Genomic DNA, 17,822 nt, shown 5'->3' on the forward strand with positions numbered 1-17,822 from the left:
AAAATGTAAACAATTCATGCTAAATCAGTAATTTCTAGTCAATTAAAACGTTTTTATTTTAAGGACAAAAAATATCTTTCCAATGAAATAAAAAATAGAAAAATTGCCTGGGGACTGAATTTGACCATAAAATATGTTCTACTTTTATTCCAAACTAATTTACCCAATATTTCAAAAATTGAAACTTCACACACTAGCAACCCACCAACAACAGGCACAAAAATTTAGACTTCAAACAGATCAAATTTATACACCTATGGCCCAGCTATGACTAGCTTATGTGTAATAACCTTCAAAACTCTGTATTTTTGAGCTGTTCAAAGTGTCTGTGCAGCCAGGCCTGCAGTAGTGGAAGGTTCTTGTCCATCCAGCGAATGTTCTCTTCAATGTTTTCTACAGCCTGCTGTATGCACCTCAGTTCTGCTCCCGTTTCAGCCCGAAGGGAACCAAAGAAACCCCGAGCCTGACAGACCAGAGAAACACATTAAACAAAAAAAAGAATCTTTATGTTATCAAAATTTTTGCCAAGTTATTGGCTTAAGAGAACATTTTACTTGGTAAAACAGCTCCTGTTGACCTGTTTGATTCAACAGACTTACCTCAGCCAGCATTTCTCTGGTTGAATACTGATTGGTCACGCCTACTACCATGTGAGCTATTGAGTGTGAGCCAAGATCAAACCTATAAGCCAAAGTACATGGAGAACTTAAAATAACTGCCAACAACATCTCAATAGTGTGTGCACAAAGAAACAAGTATCTCACTTCTTAATCAGGGAGTCCCAATTGGCTTTCAAAAAGTCCCATGCGTGTTTGAAGGCTTTAGGATTCTTACTGACCGAAGTCACAACATACGGCAGATCTTGAGTTTTTATCAGCTCTCCCACCAGACTCTGTTCCATCATCCTGAGAGAAATAGAACATGAAATAAGAACTTGAAATAAAATGCAATTTATCTTTCACTATTAAGGTAACGTAAAGCCAAATTCATTACCATTTTAACTTGTGATCTAGAGAACTGGTCGTGAGTGCCATTTTGATCCTGCTTTTTATGGAGATGTACATAGACTCCTTGTACTTCTCAAACAAGAAGTCCCAACCCTCCTCAGTCCGGGCGCCGACCGAAAACACAGCCATGGTGACATCATTGGGAAGACTGAAAAACCAAAGTACCAAAATGGGGAGAAAGCGTATTGAGCAAAGTAAGTTCAATATTTTAAAACAAGATCAGATGACTAGAAACTGAAAACGAAAAGAAAAATAAGACAAACAGTGAGTTCAAGCATCCATCTAAAATTGACTGCTGACCTCATTTTTCCATCTGACTCCTTCCACTTGTTGAAGAGCTGGGTAGCGGTGCGAACACAAGGTGGATGACCACGCACGCAGGCAAACAAGAGAAGGTAGCTCCTCAACATCCTTTGAGACACAGAGCCATCATCCGTCCACGACTGCTGGTCTATGAGATTCCTGAACAACTGCAGAATGTAACCCTGGAGCAAGATCAATTACATTGAGATTTTTGGGCACAGACAGAATTTGTGTGGGATTCTAAATATGTCTTAATATGTTTGACCTTCATCTGGTTATCCAGCTCCACCATGTCTCTTTTCTCCATCAGTTTGTAGAGAGGCACAAGTTCACTGAAGCCCTGGGTCACTGGCATAATCTCCGTCTCCTTGCTCAGATACAGGGTCAGATCTAAAGCCTTATCCAACGGGAGCTTACCAACACTGTCCCGAACACAATGAGAGACAATAGTATTGTAAGTGCTCAAAGTCTTAATTTTCTATTAGATACATTTCCTCAACACTGACCAATATGATCAATATGTGTATGACTGACCTGACCAGCTGGAAGGCAGTGTTTATCAGACTGGCCCGATCATTACTTGTGAGCGTTGTGTGATCGTGTTTGAGCAGCGTGATGAGATCATCCCAACCAGAACCTTCGTAATGTACGATGTAATATCCACTCATGTCCACGTTAAACTTGATCCAGTCCACCTCCTCTGGCAGATACAGCACATCTGTATGAGGAGGAATCATAAAACAGTGTTTTTATTGTTCTCGTGTTCATGTAGCTCAATTGGTAAAGCATTGTGTTATCAATGCAAACATGACTGATATAAAATTATGTATTGAATCCTCTGTAAGCATTGTAAATCTGAGCATATTACCACACACCTGTCTTGGTCTTAAGCAGGAAGCGCTGCACTGTGGTTGAGCCGCTGGTAATGTAAGTCAATGGAACTTGCCAAAGGAAGCTGTATTCATAAAAGTTTGAGAACCAAAGATCTAGCCAAACTAACAATGCAACAGGCCAAAAATCAGACTTAATTATTAAAAAACTGAATGTAGATATTTGATATTAACCTAGACGTCTGAGTAAGGTCATCGCTCTTAAGGTAACGCTCCTGACTGAGTCTGACTTCACGACCTTGGACCGCCACAGTAACAATTGGAAAGCCCTCCTGCAATGTCCAAGTCTCCATCAATGCCTTGACATCCAGCTCATCCTCAGACTGCCATTTCTAACAGACGGAGCACACACAAAAAGTCCTTCTTAATTGAATATTTGCGCTTTTATTATTTAAAATATGTCATATTTAGATCAATGATGTAACAATCTAACTTACAGAGGCTCCCGAGTTTGAGCCACTCCGTCGACAAGACTTATCACCCTTCAGTCTGGTCTCATCCAAACCATCAGACTCGCAGACCTAAAACAGAAAAATAGAAAACTGTCAGCAGACAGCACATGGAGAAACACAAGCAAAATGTAATCACAAGACATTTGGTAGAGGTTTATCTTTTACACTTAAATTTTTTTAAATGACTTACATTGGTCAGACTTTCCCACAGATCACTGTTGACTGTGTTCTTGTAGCTGTGGCGTTTCAGGTATCTAACAATTCCTGATTTAAAAGCTTCTGGGGTGAGAAACTCTCTCAGCATGTTCAGGATACAAGCCCCCTGAAACGACATTCACAACTTTCATTAAAAAAGTTAGGAAGTTAGCAAAAAATCTTCAGAATTCGGAAAGGCTTTTTAGGCACCTTATCATATGATACATCATCAAACATCTCCTGTATCTGAGCTGGGTTCTCAACCGGCGTGGACACCGGATGAGAGGAGCTTAAAGCATCTACCTCCATAGCCTCAAAGCACTTCGCCATGAAATAATCCTCCTGTAGCACAAATGTGACATTTTTGTTAACACAGATCTTCAATAAGAATCCACTTTTACAACACACGAGGACTTACAACTTGCAGTTCAGGATTGGTGATGTTAACAGATATAAACTCCATGAACTTGGCAAAACCTTCATTCAGCCACAGATCATTCCACCACTGCATGGTCACCAGGTTACCAAACCACTAACCAAAACAGACAGCAGAATAAACGATTAACATCAGTAGTATTCATTCCATGATCCCATGAGTAGGTAAATGACATTATATGTTCACCTGATGGGCCAGTTCATGAGCGATGATCATAGTGATGCCCAGCTTGTCTGAAGCAGAGGATTTTTCTGGATCGAAGAGAAGACCTGATTCACGATACGTGGTCAGACCCCAATTCTCCATCGCTCCTGACTGGAAGTCTGGGATTGCTGCAAGGTCTAGGGAGCAGATTAATATACAATAATGAAGGACATTTTACGATTTATGGATTTAAATATGGGCAATTAGCCACATTGTATTCAACTAAGCAGCATTTAAGAAGCATTTCTAACTATTGTATGATTGGTATTCATATAATTTGCATATGCTTGCATTAGATTAGAGACTATGTACAATATTTAAATGTTTAAACATTCATCTGTCACACTGAAAAATGACTATTCAGTAAACCACATAAAGGTGGTGAAAGAATTACAGAACAATTCAATTGTTACTGATTTAAATACCCATGTGAAGTATCTCTTTTAGTTTTTAAAGCATTTGTGTGTGTGTGTTTTTAAAACCATGATTTTATGTAGTTCGGTAAGTGCACTGTCACATCCATCGCAGTCCATATTTCTTATAAACAGGCATTTGAAAATTAAAAGAACTATTTTGCGTTTTATAAAGAGCTATCTCTTCCCCATTTTTTGAGTATTATTTCTTCTGTTTTGTCAATTACTTGGTTTGTACAATTCACAGAAATCCTACAAAATATGTTGTCTTTTAAAAACATGCGTCTGTTTTACATCCATAACAGATCAATTTTTCCCTCTTTTAAAATAGAAAACTTGTGCATAGACTGATATTTTTCTGTTTTCTGATGTCTATCATCAGTAATTTAGACAAATATAAACAGGTGATTTAATATATTAGTAATAAATACATTTTCTGAGATGTTTGGACTGAAAACCCATTTTAAATAAACAGCATTTAATTAGGCTACTTACACCAACAAATGGTTTGGTCCCTAAATAATAATATAACATTCCAAGATCATCAAACGATGAAGTATTAAAATAATAGAATGTGCAAGTATCTACTGTACCCTGTTTGGGCAGAGGGTAGGGAATATCAAAGTAGTCATCATAGAAGTCAAGCAGCCTCACTGCAGCATCCAGGGCAAACTCTGCTTGGTCTATCTTCTCTGGCACTGCATACACTGAAATCTGAATTCAGTAATTGCAGACATAAGGATAAATGCCTTCAGAGTACGGTGAAAAATGTGTGATATCATACAGTAGACATCCAATAACATATATCAGGGGCTTTAGCTTCACATGTAAGGTAACCAAATGCATACAGACTGCGTTCTAACCTGGACTCCATTCTGACTGGTCTTGCTAATTGAGAGAAAGTCTGAGACAATGAAAGCCACCAAGTATGTGCTCATCTTTACAGTCTCATCAAACTGGTCCTCAAACAGACCATGTGGAAGCTCTAATGTTCTTAGCTGAAATAAAAAAGAAGTTTAAAGTCTCTCTCATGGCAAATTAACAGTACATATGTATCATGATTTATCCAAGATTTCTGCTGATATCTCAGGCAGTACCTTAGGCATGTTTGAGAGTGAAATGTGCTCTGCTTCTCTGCGAATCCGCACAGAAAAATTGGCTTTGAAAGCAGGTTCATCAAAACAGGGAAAGGCTACTCGGGCACTGGTTGGCTCAAACTGGGTGGACGCCACGACCCTGGGAATTAAAACCTCACGACATCAAACATAACTTATATCCAAAGTAGATCACACATTACGGCCAAATAAAAATCCGGTACTCTTAGAAAAACGCTCCCATACCTAGTTTCTCCCTTGCTGGTGCGGTATGTGCTCTTGTAAAATCCATGGAAGCTCTCAGAAAGGTTGGCGGCAAACATCAGCTGAATTACATAAACATTGCCGGTCTTTAATAAATCATGAGATATAAGAGCAATCTGCTGGTAGAAAGGGTACTCTAGCACTTTTAGGGGCTGTACGTGACCCCTGTCTGTATTAAGAAGCCTTGCATTTGAGATCTGAATATCCTTGCTGTGCAATATGATGGTCTTGGTGTCTTGATGGACCTCAATTTTGATCTGCACAAATCCTGTGAAGTCTAAAGTGGTGAGGTTGGGGTGGATAAGAAGATTGTAATGAAGGGGGGTAACCGTGTCAGGTAATCTCATTCTGTTCCAGGGAAATGGTTCTCCGTTGGATGATGTGGGAAATGATGTGGGCTCTTCATTTACATCAGTGACTGTAGCCCACAAGTGAGTGGGCAGCAGGACCAAGAGACTCACGAACAGAACAAAACGCATCATGGCGGTCCAGTGTTACTTGGGAAAGGAAAACATTATGCGTTAAAAAGAGATCACTTTAAAAGATGACTAAAATCGGTTATAGTAAAAGGGAGGTAAAGCACATGTGTCGAGCAATGACACTGCATGTTCTCATACGACAGACCAAGAGGTCATGAAGCGTGCGTTTTTAAATCAAATGTCTTGTACATATAATGATATTTTACCTTTGGAGAGGTGACAGTTATGTACTGCACAACACCAACGTTGCGTTCAATATTAATTGTTTAAAGTGAAACGTCATGAGATCGCGTGCAATAGTAAGCACAGCTCACTGACGCCGTATTATCAAGTGCAAGAGACAACGTAACGTTAGTTCCATTCGTATATCATAAAACACTTACGATTTTAGTTAGAATCCCCGATCTGTTCAAAAAATCCAGCTGTATGTGATTGGGGACGGCAAAAGGAGCACTTTCAACGAATGTGAAAGTGAAAATGAAATCCTTTTGACATTTGCATCATGGGAAGTATTTGAAAAAAGCGCTTTACCTATGTTGGTTGAGTATTAGGACTTGACATTTGCGAGCACCACAATATAAATAAAAATCAGCTGCAAGTGCACCATGTGGAAGCGGACGTGAATACTGTTGTTGCCAAATCTTTCGCAGAAAGCCCCCCCACTCTCTCACATCTTTACATTGCACAAAATGTAACGTTATAAGACGAAGGCAGACACATTTAGCTTCTTCATAGGCACAAAAATAAACTGTGATTAGCTTATTTTAATCAAATGCACGTGGCTAGTTTACAATTCTCTAGAGAAATAAGTACAAAATATTTGTTTTACATATAGTATGTAAATGTGTGGATAATATGATATGTATATATATAAGGTTGAAAATGGTTTTATAAAGTCAGTCATCTTCAATATATAATTTGAGGACCCTGCTTTGTCTACTTGTCTTTATACTAAAAAATATTTGATCATGATTTTTTTAACTGTTTGGCAGACTAGCAGACAAGTCAAACAGTTGACTTACAAAAGTAATGCAGTGAGTGGGTCTCTCTGCCAGATATTTGATGGCAAAGTACTGACAAACACATGAGGGCAAATTTGAGACTTTTTAAAGACTCACAAACTGAAATGTCTGGATGTTTTTGTGGAAAATTCGGTATGCTAATGATTCTGGGCAGTGGCGTTGCGAGGCCCAATTTAGGGGAGCTAAAGCCCCCCTACAGTTCTAGCTCAGCCCCCCCCTAAAATATTGTGTGTAATGTAATCTGTACAAGAATTCGAGATCGCTTTATAGCCCCCTTAAAACTCTTATTATGAAAACGGCGTGAGGCTGCGTTATTTAGCGCATTCTTCAGTTCACACTGCAGCACATTGGAGTTCGTCATTAGCAGAGTAATTTTACAAGGTGTGTTCATTAACATGACATCTGCATTTTTGCCATTCTTTGTTATAAATGCATCTTAATATGATGTGGAAGCGATAAAAGATCCTTTCCCATTCACTGTTTAAAAGTTTTATATGCGTACACCCCTCGTTAACTATTTCTATTTGTTAACGTTACCTCAAGCAAAATGAAAGCACTAAACACAAATGACGGCATACTTCCACGATCAAGATGATACTGTAGCGCACAGAAAGTGTCATTAATGATGATGTGCTATAGTTATAGAGAGTCGACGGTAGTTTTGACAGCTCCGGAAAGAGGACGGGCAGAGTTACTGTAGATCAGCCCGGTGCGGCAGTGTTATTCATTGTTCTGAGTTAAATAAAAGTGTACAGAAGCTCTATGTCGTTTTTCAGACTCTTCAGTATTTTTATCATTAATTGAAAACATATTGTGGAAGTAATAGATGAACACGCAGTCATGCAGAGAGTGACAGCGCTAGTGCTAATCAGAATGAATGGCACGGAAACATATTAAGTTATTCTTACTAAATAATGATTCAGCAGTTGATTGAAACATTTATTTATGGATTTGTGGCTGTTGTTTTCACTTTGAAATACAAATGTTGCAGATTGACCAATTAATGTGATATTAATTTGAATAACAATAACTTGTATTTATGCTTTTCTGCATATTCTTTCTTTATAAAATAAATTATTTATTTTAGTAACGTATACAATATGTGGTGATTAGAGTGTGGCTTTCTCTCTATATATATATCCTCATTGGAGGCTGAGCCCCCCTAATATTGTAAACCTAGAATCGCCCTTGGTTCTGGGGCAGGCTTGGTTCCAGAATTACAGTATAACTGAAGGTTCTTCTGAAACTAGTGATACTCGGTAATGTAATATGAAGGCAAAGGCTTCTAATCTTCACTCACCTGAAAATAATACCAGCACATCAAACATGCTATTATGCAATGGGATGTTCCTTTTTATTAACATTACTTCATAAAAATGATAAACAACTTGAAAAAGATAATAAATACATTATATATATATATATATATGAATTAAAGTATTTTCTAGTATTTACAAAATTCGTTTTTTTAACTCTAAATCATGGTTTTACATCAAATACTTTTATGATAAGACAAGACAACACAGATTAGTTTGACCTGAGGTTGACATCAGCTTTTAAAGGTTAAAGCCCTTTCTCTTATTTGCCGAAAAAAATACTTAATTTTAAGAGTTTCAAAGTACAATTTGTTACTTTTTCCTAGAAAGAACCATATAGATTCTTGTTTTAAATTTGCCTCAATTTCTTTAAGGTGATATAACTTTTGTGGTGGTCATAAAGAGGGACTCAATAAACTCAGTCACGTTCAAAACCTGTGTGCATTGATGTGGATGTGTGACGTGTTAGTGTTTAGAACAATTATTTTACAATCTCTTTCTGTGCCTGAAAGAGGATAAAGTGCAATAGTGACTGTTCAAAAACATGATTAATGAATAAACTTTATGGCTTGCTTGAACATCTCTTATCAGGTCTTGGAATTTTGGACAACTGTTTAAAATCTTAACTCCATGGTCATGAGATTCTCTTTACAGCCTAAATAGGAGGATAGAGTTAAGTGTCACTTTCAAATCCTCACTAGTAGCCCTAGGACTGTGCTTTCAGATCTCTGAGATACAAACATTATGCTTAAGGAGGTTTTGTTGGGACTCCTCACAGGAGCAGTGGCGTTAACAGTAGGTATCCTGCTTGGTCACTTCGCCATTAACAAGGGCACGTCTGAACCAGAGTGGGTCCAAGATGCATCCCAGGATGTGGACGAAGGAATTATTACAAAACTACTTGAGGAACTGGACAACATTCAAATTCAAGAGAACCTCAGGTCATTTATTTATACTGATGAGTGCACGACCAAAAAATCTATTGAATACATTTTTGATTCTTGATGAAGAGTAATGCATACCTAGTTGAAAGTTTATATACTCATTTATAGTTTATACACCTCACTTCTGGCATCTTTATCCAAAGGGAACTGACCAAGGTTCCCCACATGGCCACAACCCCTGGAGATGAGGCAACAGTGGAGTTTATGTTGAAGAGATGGCGGGACCCAAAAACAGGCTTGGACAATGCATGGAGAGAAGACTACAATGTGTATCTGTCATTCCCAAACAAAGCTAACCCTAACAAAGTCACTGTTGGTAAGATGCATACTATACATGCATGCTATGAATAACAGTATTTTACTTTTAATACTGAATTAATGTCAGTACAGCCCCTGGACTTCACTTTTGCTGGCTAACACAGACATACTGAATGATTTAATCACTGATATGATTACATTATTTCATAAGAGATTTTTCTGATTCATTTTTTTACTAGTTGATCCCAGTGACAAGGTTCTGTTCACGGTAAGAGAGAGAGAGAAAGCGTACTACCCAGAGCAGGACGACCCAGAGGTGGTACAGCCTTACGCGGCATATTCTCCAGCAGGACACGCCAAGGTTGCTATCCTCACACATCTCTTTATACAATTAATATCTCATGAAATTTTAAATAATATATTAACTAATGTAATTACTCTAATTTAATAATATTTTGCATTGTTTTTTTGTAATGTGATGTCACTATGACATAACAATATTATGTCATTTAAAGACACATCTTTTCAGCCAAGCTTTCATTTAATGCATAATATGCTAAATAAACCACCGGGAGACTGCATTTATTAGATATTATTTACTAGAATGATCTTGGTTGTTATATAAACTCCATGCACTGTGCTGTGTTTTACCATTTTTGTGTTTTTTTATTTTTCTTATTTTCTCCTGTAAAGCGGCTTTGGAACTTTGCACATTGTGAAAAGCGCTTTATAAATAAAATTGAATTGAATTGAATAATGACCTTCTAAACAGCAAAAAGGCTAAACAAGAGATAAAACAATGTCTGGAGTCACTGACTATAAAAGTATGTCTTATTGACTTTTATGGACAAAACAGACTGATTGTAATCTTTTGGTTATCATACCATATGATTGCGCAATAAAGTCTCCTGATAGATAGTTATGTCTTCACCTACTGATGCCCCGCTGTTGACTTGTTAAGCTTGGTGTTATATCATATCGTTATTTCACTTGTTTGATCAAAACCTGATAAGATCATGTCATTAAGAAATATAAGAGATATGGCTGAAAGAAAGTTAATAGCTGCAATTAAACTTCATATGTTCATATGGTTTGGAAAACTGATTGGTCAATGTTTTATATGCAGGGAAAGCTTGTGTATGCAAACCAAGGTAAAATGAGTGACTACGCGCTGTTAAACGCAACAGTGGATCTGAGAGGAACCATTGCCATAACCAGATATGGAGGAGAAGGAAGATCTGGGAAAGTAATAACGATGAGATGTTATTTTTGGAAACGTTAAAGGGATAGTTCACCCTTAAAATAAAATTGTGTCATTATTTACAATGATTGTTCCAGGCCAGTATAAAATTCTTTGTTCTGATGAACACAAAGGAAGATATTTGTAAGAATGTAAGTAGCCAAACAGATCTCATCCCCCATTGTCTCCAATAGTATTTAGTTTCCCTACTATTGCAATAGGGGTGAAATCTGTTTAGTAACTGACATTCCTCCAAATATCTTTTTTTTAGGTGAACGCTCACTTTAAAGAAGAAATCATCACTTTTGAAATTTAATGACGCATAACATTTTTGCTCTCCTCACTATGACATCACTAAACAGGCTATCAATGCAGAGAAGTTTGGAGTTGTCGGGGTGCTGGTCTATACAGATCCAAATGACATAAATGATGGCATCTCTGATGAAAGTAAAACTTACCCTAACTCCTGGTATCTTCCACCCTCCGGTGTGGAGCGAGGCTCATACAACATTGACTTTGGGGACTTGTTGACACCTTATTTAGCTGCGAAGGGTAACAAGTGATCTTTTTATTATAAACACATAGGATACATGTGAGATATAATACAAAAATGTATGTAATTGTGTTTGTAGAGGACACCTACAGAATTCCGAAGGAAAAAATAAGAGGCATCCCACCAATTCCGACACAACCAATAGGGTTTGAGGATGCCTATGCATTAATCTGGTGAGTGGAATCGTTCAAAAATATCTTTAGACTTTTTGAATGACACATTGTTGGAACTTTAATTTGAATATTTTTTTGGAACAAGCTCTGTTAAAGTGATTATTCATCCCAAAATTAAAATGATGTCATCATATACTCAGCCTCTTGCCATTTCAAACCTTTATGACTGACTTTCTTCCGCAGAACAAAAAAATGATATTTTGAAGAAACTTGGTAACAGAACTGCGCCAGCACTCATTCACTTCTATTGTATGGACACAAAACCGATACAAGACAATGGGTGCCTGTTAACTACATTCTTCAAAATATCTTCTTTTGTGTTCTGCACAAGACTGAAAGTCATACCAGGTTTGAAATGACAAGAGGGTGATTAAATGATGACAGATTTTTTTGGGAGGGGTGAAAATACAGTCTGTATTTTCATAGTTATGTGATTTCAATTCTGACAGTCTTTTTTATGTGACAGTGAGCTTGACGGGTCCGATGCCCCTGCTGCATGGCAAGGAGGATTCAACTGCACATACAAGTTTGGTGGACCAGGGTTCCAATCCACATCTGCCTTTAACAGCAGGTATGAAAATCTGCATCTCGTGTGAAACGGCAATATACATAAAAGTATAAGTGTGTGTTAGAATAAAAATACTTATTTTGTCTGTCAGCGATGTTCAGTTGAACATTTACAACAGTGAGGAGATAAAACCTTCAGCGAATGTTATGGGAATAATTCGAGGCAGTGTGGAGCCAGGTAGGTATTGTGTGACATAGTAAGCCATGTCTGGTGTTTGTTTAACTTAACATATTTCTGTGGCTTTATGTGTGTGATGTTTAGACAGATATGTGATTTATGGGAACCACAGAGATAGCTGGGTACATGGAGCCATTGACCCCAGCAGTGGGACAGCAGTGATGCTAGAGATCACCAGAGTGCTTGGGACAATGGTGAAGGAAGGTGAGGTCTCATTACAACCATTTTAGTTGCCCTAGTGTTGCCCTAGGAGGCCATGGAATCAATTTTTAACTGGAGAATCGATGGTTAAAAATATAAAATGTTCCCTTTTAGAATCTCTGTCATTGTAGAGTTTATTCTGGCAGCAGTCAAAAAAGATATTTAGATTTAAATAAGAAAAATGATATAAATGTATATTTAGATTAATATCTGTCTTATACAAATGTGTGTTACTTGATCTGTAAAGTTGTCTAATTTAAGCAGAGACAAATGACAGTGACATGACGAAAGTCGAAAGTCAAAATGAACGATAGACCAAATCAAATGTCACTGTAATGTCCTTATCTGTCTGAAAGGGAAATGGAGACCTCGGCGGTCCATCATCTTTGGCAGCTGGGGAGCTGAAGAGTTTGGCCTTATTGGATCGGCAGAATACACAGAGGTGGGTTGATAAATATTATCACACAGAGGTGGCTTAATAAAACACCAGTGCCAGTGAAAGATAATTTAATGTACTGGCACATTTACTAACATGTGCAATACTCTCCAACCTCAGGAATACTTCAGTAAGCTGAGTGAACGCACCGTGGCCTACATCAACGTGGATATCTCAGTGTTCGGTACTAGTTTACTTTCACATTTACATTTATTAATTTAGCAGAAGCTTTTATCCAAAGCTACTTACAAAGTGTTTAGGGAGCAATAAGCGATATGTCATACAGGAGCAATAATACAATAGGTGCCAATACAAAGTTACTGGTTTCAACAAAAGCTAGACCACTACCTGTTGAGAGAAAGAGAAGGTTAGTGTTTTTTTCCAAGTATTCACAGAAGAGATGGGTTTTAAGTAGTTTTTTGAATGTTTTGAGAGATGTGGTTGACCGGACCGAATTAGGAAGTATGTTCCACCAGGAAGAATTTGTGAATGATAATTCACAGCGGGAAAGCGATTTACTGCCCTTATTGGAAGGTAATACAAGATGCTTCCGGTTTGCTGAACACAGGGATCTAGTTGATATTTTTTGCAGAAACTTCACCCCAAGGAAACTCGTTTTAGCTTAAAGGTCATGTGTTCTCTATCCATCACAGCTAATGCCACTCTGAGGGCCTCTGGATCCCCATCAACACAGGGTGTGCTGTTTACAGCATCCAAACAGGTGAGGATTGAGTCTCGTACCACTCACTTTCTTAAAGGATGACATTTGTGTTTCTTTATAAGCTTTGATGAGTCATATACTTTTAGGTACGGGCACCTGGAACCACTGCATCAGTCTATGACAACTGGATAAAATATTACAACCGGTCCAGCCCCAATTACGGCCTTATACCAAAGTACTCCATGCTCACGTTTTCTTAGTTAAGATCTGCTGTTAGCAGAATTATTAGTATAACACCAATAATAAATGAATTCTTATAGATGTTTATTGTATCTGCAGTGTGGGGTTCTTGACAGGAGCAGGAAGTGATTATGCTCCTTTTATTCACTACCTAGGAATAACTTCAATGGACATTTCCTATTACTACGACCGGGTATGTGGGTGTTTATACTTTTGCCTATTTATAAACATAACCAAACGTATTATTCCCAAGGTTAGGTAATAATATCAACATATTTTCAATCATATATTTCAGAGCCAGACAAAAGCGCGCATCTACCCTGCCTATCACACGGCTTATGACACCTTTGATTACTCATCTAAATACATTGATCCAGGTGAACTGAATAGCAAGGTTTCCTCAGGGGAAAATATATTAATTTGATTTAGCTTTGTTTTATTCTAGCGCTGAACTAGTGTAACCCCTCTTTCAATATGAAAGCGTGTTTACCGCAGACTTTTTCTCATCTGCTCGATATTAAATTCAAATTATTTTCCATTGTGCAGGCTTTACGAGTCACCAGGCGGTAGCCAGGACAGCAGGGAACGTGCTGGTGAGATTGGCTGACAGTCTTCTGTTGCCTTTAAACTGCAGTGACTATGGGGAAAGTCTGGAGCAGTATCTCGATGAGGCTGTGAAAGCCTTTGAAGCCAAACTCACAAATAATGGAATCTCTATTGGTGAGCGAATAACATTTACAGTGCCCTCCACTATTATTGGCATCCTTGGTAAGTATGAGCAAAAATAAATCTGCATTGTTTCTCATTTTGATATTTTATTTAAAACAGCTATAAAATTACAACATTTCAATAAAGGAAAACAATTTGAAGTAGGGGGATTATCTCATTGTAAACAAAAAAATCCATAGATGTTGGCCACAATTATTGGCACCCTTGTATTTAATACACTCCGCAACTTCAATTAATAAGAAATACAACTCTGGGTGTTTTCTTTTCAGTTTTCTTCAGTTCATCCAACTCATTTTCTATAGGGTTCAGGTCAGGGAACTGAGAGGCCTGTTGCGGGATCTTGACTGTGTGTTCAGTCCTTTATTTTTATTAAAAAAATTCTGACACTAAAATTTAAATAATTTCTGCAATTCTCCATCTGTGATCTTTGAAAAGTCTTTGGCCACTCAAAACATTCTCTTTGCTGTGCATTAAGACGATATAGACACACATTCTCTTTCAGAGAGAATGAAACATTTGTTAAAACTTCTTAATTATTGACCTGATGTTGGAAATGGAAATTTGTATATTTTCAGCCATTTCCTTTTAAACCACTTTCTATTTTGTGTTGCTTAAACATCTTTTTCTGCTCATCAGAACTGTTCTTGGTTTTACCCATGGTGATGAATGATTAAGGGGGTTTGGGCTTTGTGTTGTTTAAAATTATTCTCCTGTGAAACAAGAAGTCGTGACTGGACAACATTATGTTTCTAGTCACCTTGGTGTGCTCACAAAATGTAAATATTAATGGGAATATACTTGGGAACTGTTTCACTAGAAATGTAAGAATTTCTAGGGGTGCCAATAATTGTGGCCAAGGTCTATTAGAGTGAAAAAAAGTTTCACAATGTGATATTCCACCCACTTCAAAATGTTTTTACCTGCATGATTTTGTAGATGTTTTTTGTAGATGTTTTAAATAAAATGTCAAAATGAGAAACAATGCAGATTTATTTTACTGCCCTCTTTGCTCATATTTACCAGGGGTGCCAGGAAAAGTGGAGGGCACTGTAGATTGCAGTCATGCATGTGGCAAATTGCATGCAAGGTATTCATTTTATCCGTATGTGTGTAGAAAGGGACTCAAACCCATGCCTTTTGTATATGTACTATGAGAATTGAGGGAAATTATTAGATTTTTCTCATTGTTATTGAATGATCTATGATAACATGTTATTGTAAAAGTGATTCTGTCATCATTTACTCGCCCTCTTCTCATTTCAACCCTGTATGACTTTTTTCTTTCTTCAACAGAACACCAAAGAAGATATTTGGAAGAATGTGGTAAACTGGCCCCCATTTACTTGCATTGGTTGTGTGTTGATACAATAGAAGTGAATCGGGGCCAGTGCTGTTTGGTTATCAACATTTTTCAAGATATCTTCTGTTGTGTTCTGCGGAAGAAAGTCATAAAGGTTTGAAATGACAAGAGGGTGAGTAAATGATGGCAGAATGTTCATTTTTGGGTGAACATCACTTTAAGAACAATTTAAGAAATGACATCAGGGATTGTAATGTAAGAATACTGTTCTCAAACCCAGCATCCTTAAAGAATGCTGTGCAGCTATTCCGCAAATCAGCCACAAAACTGGACGCTGTGATCAGGGACTCAAACCTTAAAAAGGAAACGTAAGTTACAGTGACCAGTTTATAACATGTACTGTAAAGCAAACACAATGGCATTAACACAATGTTCACACCTCTATCTTAACAACAGGCCTCTGAAGGCACGCAGAATTAATGATCAGCTCATGCTGTTGGACAGGGCCTTCCTCGACCCGTTAGCGTTCCCAGAAAAATACGCTTTCAGGTACGAAGCATCATTATCAAAACATCCCTTATGAATACTAATAGTCTTCTACTTGACCACTCTCTGTTTGCCCGTGCTGTTGTAACACCTGTTCGATGTAATTGCCGGAGCACTTCTAACACTCCGTGGCATCACACAGGCATGTCATATGGGCCTCGAAGTCATCAGAGGTGCCCACCTTCCCGGGGCTAGCAGATGCAGTGGAGAAGGCTGAGAGAACGGGACTGAAAGCGGATTGGGAACAGGCTCATAAACACTTATCTATTGTCACACAGGCCATCGCGGGAGCTGCACATACGCTGGATGATGTCATTTAAGATTTAGGCAGGGCACTTGCAACATCCACAATTTAAAGGGATGAATATTCTGTCATCATTTACTCACCCTCTTGTCATATTAAACCTGTATGTCTTAATATCTTCTGCAGAACACAAAAGAAGATATTTTGAAGAATGTCGACAACCGAACAACAGTGGTAAACAGTCACTACTATTGGCAAGTCAATGGGTACCACCATCCAAAATATCTTCTTTTGTGTTTTGCATTAGAAAGAAAGCCATACAGATTTTGGGGTGAACTATCCCTTTAAAAATGGGCAGAATTAAAGTATGGATGACAAAAACTATGCTACATTTGGACTATTACCAGCACACTATTTCTACAACAAATACTCATAGTAAAAAAATTGAATACATTACATACAGTAGCATTGTCTAAAATGTAGATTGGATGGATTTGGGGTACAAAAGAAAACATTTAGCACACAAGACACACTCTTTTCAGGCATGGTTTATTGAAAACACACCAAAGTGATACTCTACAAACCTGTATTATTCTTTAACAAGAGCATTTCTCTCTTCTGGGTATTAGTAAAATTAACAATACATTCTGTCACTGTGGCATTTTTCTTCACGCTAGGAAAGCATTAACAACTATATAATCAAACCCTTTTAATTGTCTCAATCTTTTGAAAGTTTATAATACAATAATACAAGGCAAAACCCACCAGTCTAGACTACATTGAGAACACAGAGTGAGTTAAAGTGGAGGAGACGGGGTAAATCTGTGTTTGTGTGTGTGTTTTTATGCAAAGAGAAAAAGTGGAGGAGATAGATAAGAATAAGAGAGAGAGAACCGTTAGGAACCAATAAAACATATAAAACACACTTATCTTGTTCATCTAACATGGAAAAGGTTAAGGCACATGAGAGTTACAAACACATCTGCTACCAAAGTTGTATACGGATTCTGATGTTTTGAGTTAGTGATATCTACAGATAGGTTTTTCTTGATTTCAACATCTGTTTTTCTATAAATATTCAATCTGATGCAAATTCACACTCTGGGAACCTCTTGTACTACACGATACCAAAATCCTTTGGTTGTATTCTGCAAAAAGGCAGTAAGGAACGGAGAGTCGAAATGAATGATGACACTACACAAGGCTAAAGTTTGGGACACAACATTTTCATCTTTCACCTTAAAAATTATTACACACAGTTATTTTGTTGTTAGAAGTCTCTGTTAAACACTATGGTAAAAACCTTGCTATAGAGAGTTATATAGAGTCACATTACAGAAATATGATGGTATCAGAGACACATGCTGCTTGCCCCATATTACGAGGAAACTGTCCTTGAAATAATGCACAAAACATTTTTGTCCTCCTTCTTGAAATGTCCATATTTAGGTCTTGAATACATAAAACAGATTCAGTT

The 17,822-nt window shown here is 37.6% G+C and overlaps 2 protein-coding genes across 3 annotated transcripts; one reads left to right on the forward strand and one right to left on the reverse strand.

Moving 5' to 3' along the window:
• Positions 1-28: 28 nt before the first annotated feature.
• On the reverse strand, positions 29-6,364 carry erap1b (endoplasmic reticulum aminopeptidase 1b). The gene is made up of 19 exons (XM_056746523.1): positions 6,121-6,364; positions 5,241-5,755; positions 4,998-5,136; positions 4,764-4,898; positions 4,494-4,614; positions 3,470-3,624; positions 3,266-3,379; positions 3,058-3,189; positions 2,843-2,974; positions 2,638-2,721; positions 2,375-2,532; positions 2,186-2,265; positions 1,845-2,028; positions 1,576-1,732; positions 1,308-1,492; positions 994-1,155; positions 765-905; positions 600-681; positions 29-463 (listed from the first exon to the last, which is right to left on the reverse strand). The coding sequence occupies exons 2-19, from the start codon at positions 5,738-5,740 to the stop codon at positions 293-295; spliced, it is 2,832 nt and encodes a 943-aa protein (XP_056602501.1). The 5' UTR covers positions 5,741-5,755; positions 6,121-6,364; the 3' UTR covers positions 29-292.
• A 2,295-nt stretch (positions 6,365-8,659) lies between these two features.
• Positions 8,660-17,270, forward strand: naaladl1 (N-acetylated alpha-linked acidic dipeptidase like 1). 2 transcript variants are annotated; one of them, XM_056745046.1, is made up of 20 exons: positions 8,660-8,747; positions 8,854-9,016; positions 9,163-9,335; positions 9,517-9,638; positions 10,404-10,523; positions 10,880-11,069; positions 11,150-11,243; positions 11,710-11,814; positions 11,903-11,988; positions 12,073-12,192; positions 12,546-12,631; positions 12,746-12,809; positions 13,279-13,346; positions 13,433-13,521; positions 13,626-13,719; positions 13,822-13,903; positions 14,073-14,246; positions 15,836-15,923; positions 16,012-16,104; positions 16,244-17,270. In XM_056745046.1, exons 3-20 carry the CDS (start codon positions 9,185-9,187, stop codon positions 16,419-16,421), a joined length of 2,004 nt encoding a protein of 667 aa, XP_056601024.1. In that variant the 5' UTR covers positions 8,660-8,747; positions 8,854-9,016; positions 9,163-9,184; the 3' UTR covers positions 16,422-17,270. The 2 variants fall into 2 exon arrangements, with proteins under 2 accessions (XP_056601024.1, XP_056601023.1); XM_056745045.1 differs by lacking the exon at positions 8,660-8,747 and having other exon boundaries at positions 8,820-9,016.
• Positions 17,271-17,822: the final 552 nt, after the last annotated feature.

This window comes from Triplophysa dalaica, chromosome 4 (assembly GCF_015846415.1).
Source record: "Triplophysa dalaica isolate WHDGS20190420 chromosome 4, ASM1584641v1, whole genome shotgun sequence".
Classification (NCBI taxonomy): domain Eukaryota; kingdom Metazoa; phylum Chordata; class Actinopteri; order Cypriniformes; family Nemacheilidae; genus Triplophysa; species Triplophysa dalaica.

Bases quoted from the DNA above. Each gene is read 5' to 3' on its own strand.
- naaladl1 (XM_056745045.1), top strand. From the start codon at position 8,820: ATGCTTAAGGAGGTTTTGTTGGGACTCCTCACAGGAGCAGTGGCGTTA. The intron at 11,989-12,072 runs GTAGGTATTGTG...TGTGATGTTTAG, and splicing joins TCGAGGCAGTGTGGAGCCAG to ACAGATATGTGATTTATGGG. The intron at 13,904-14,072 runs GTGAACTGAATA...TCCATTGTGCAG, and splicing joins ATCTAAATACATTGATCCAG to GCTTTACGAGTCACCAGGCG.
- erap1b (XM_056746523.1), bottom strand. From the start codon at position 5,740: ATGATGCGTTTTGTTCTGTTCGTGAGTCTCTTGGTCCTGCTGCCCACT. The intron at 2,722-2,842 runs GTAAGTCATTTA...TTTCTGTTTTAG, and splicing joins TGTGGGAAAGTCTGACCAAT to GTCTGCGAGTCTGATGGTTT. The intron at 2,029-2,185 runs GTGTGTGGTAAT...CTCCTCATACAG, and splicing joins CCTGCTTAAGACCAAGACAG to ATGTGCTGTATCTGCCAGAG.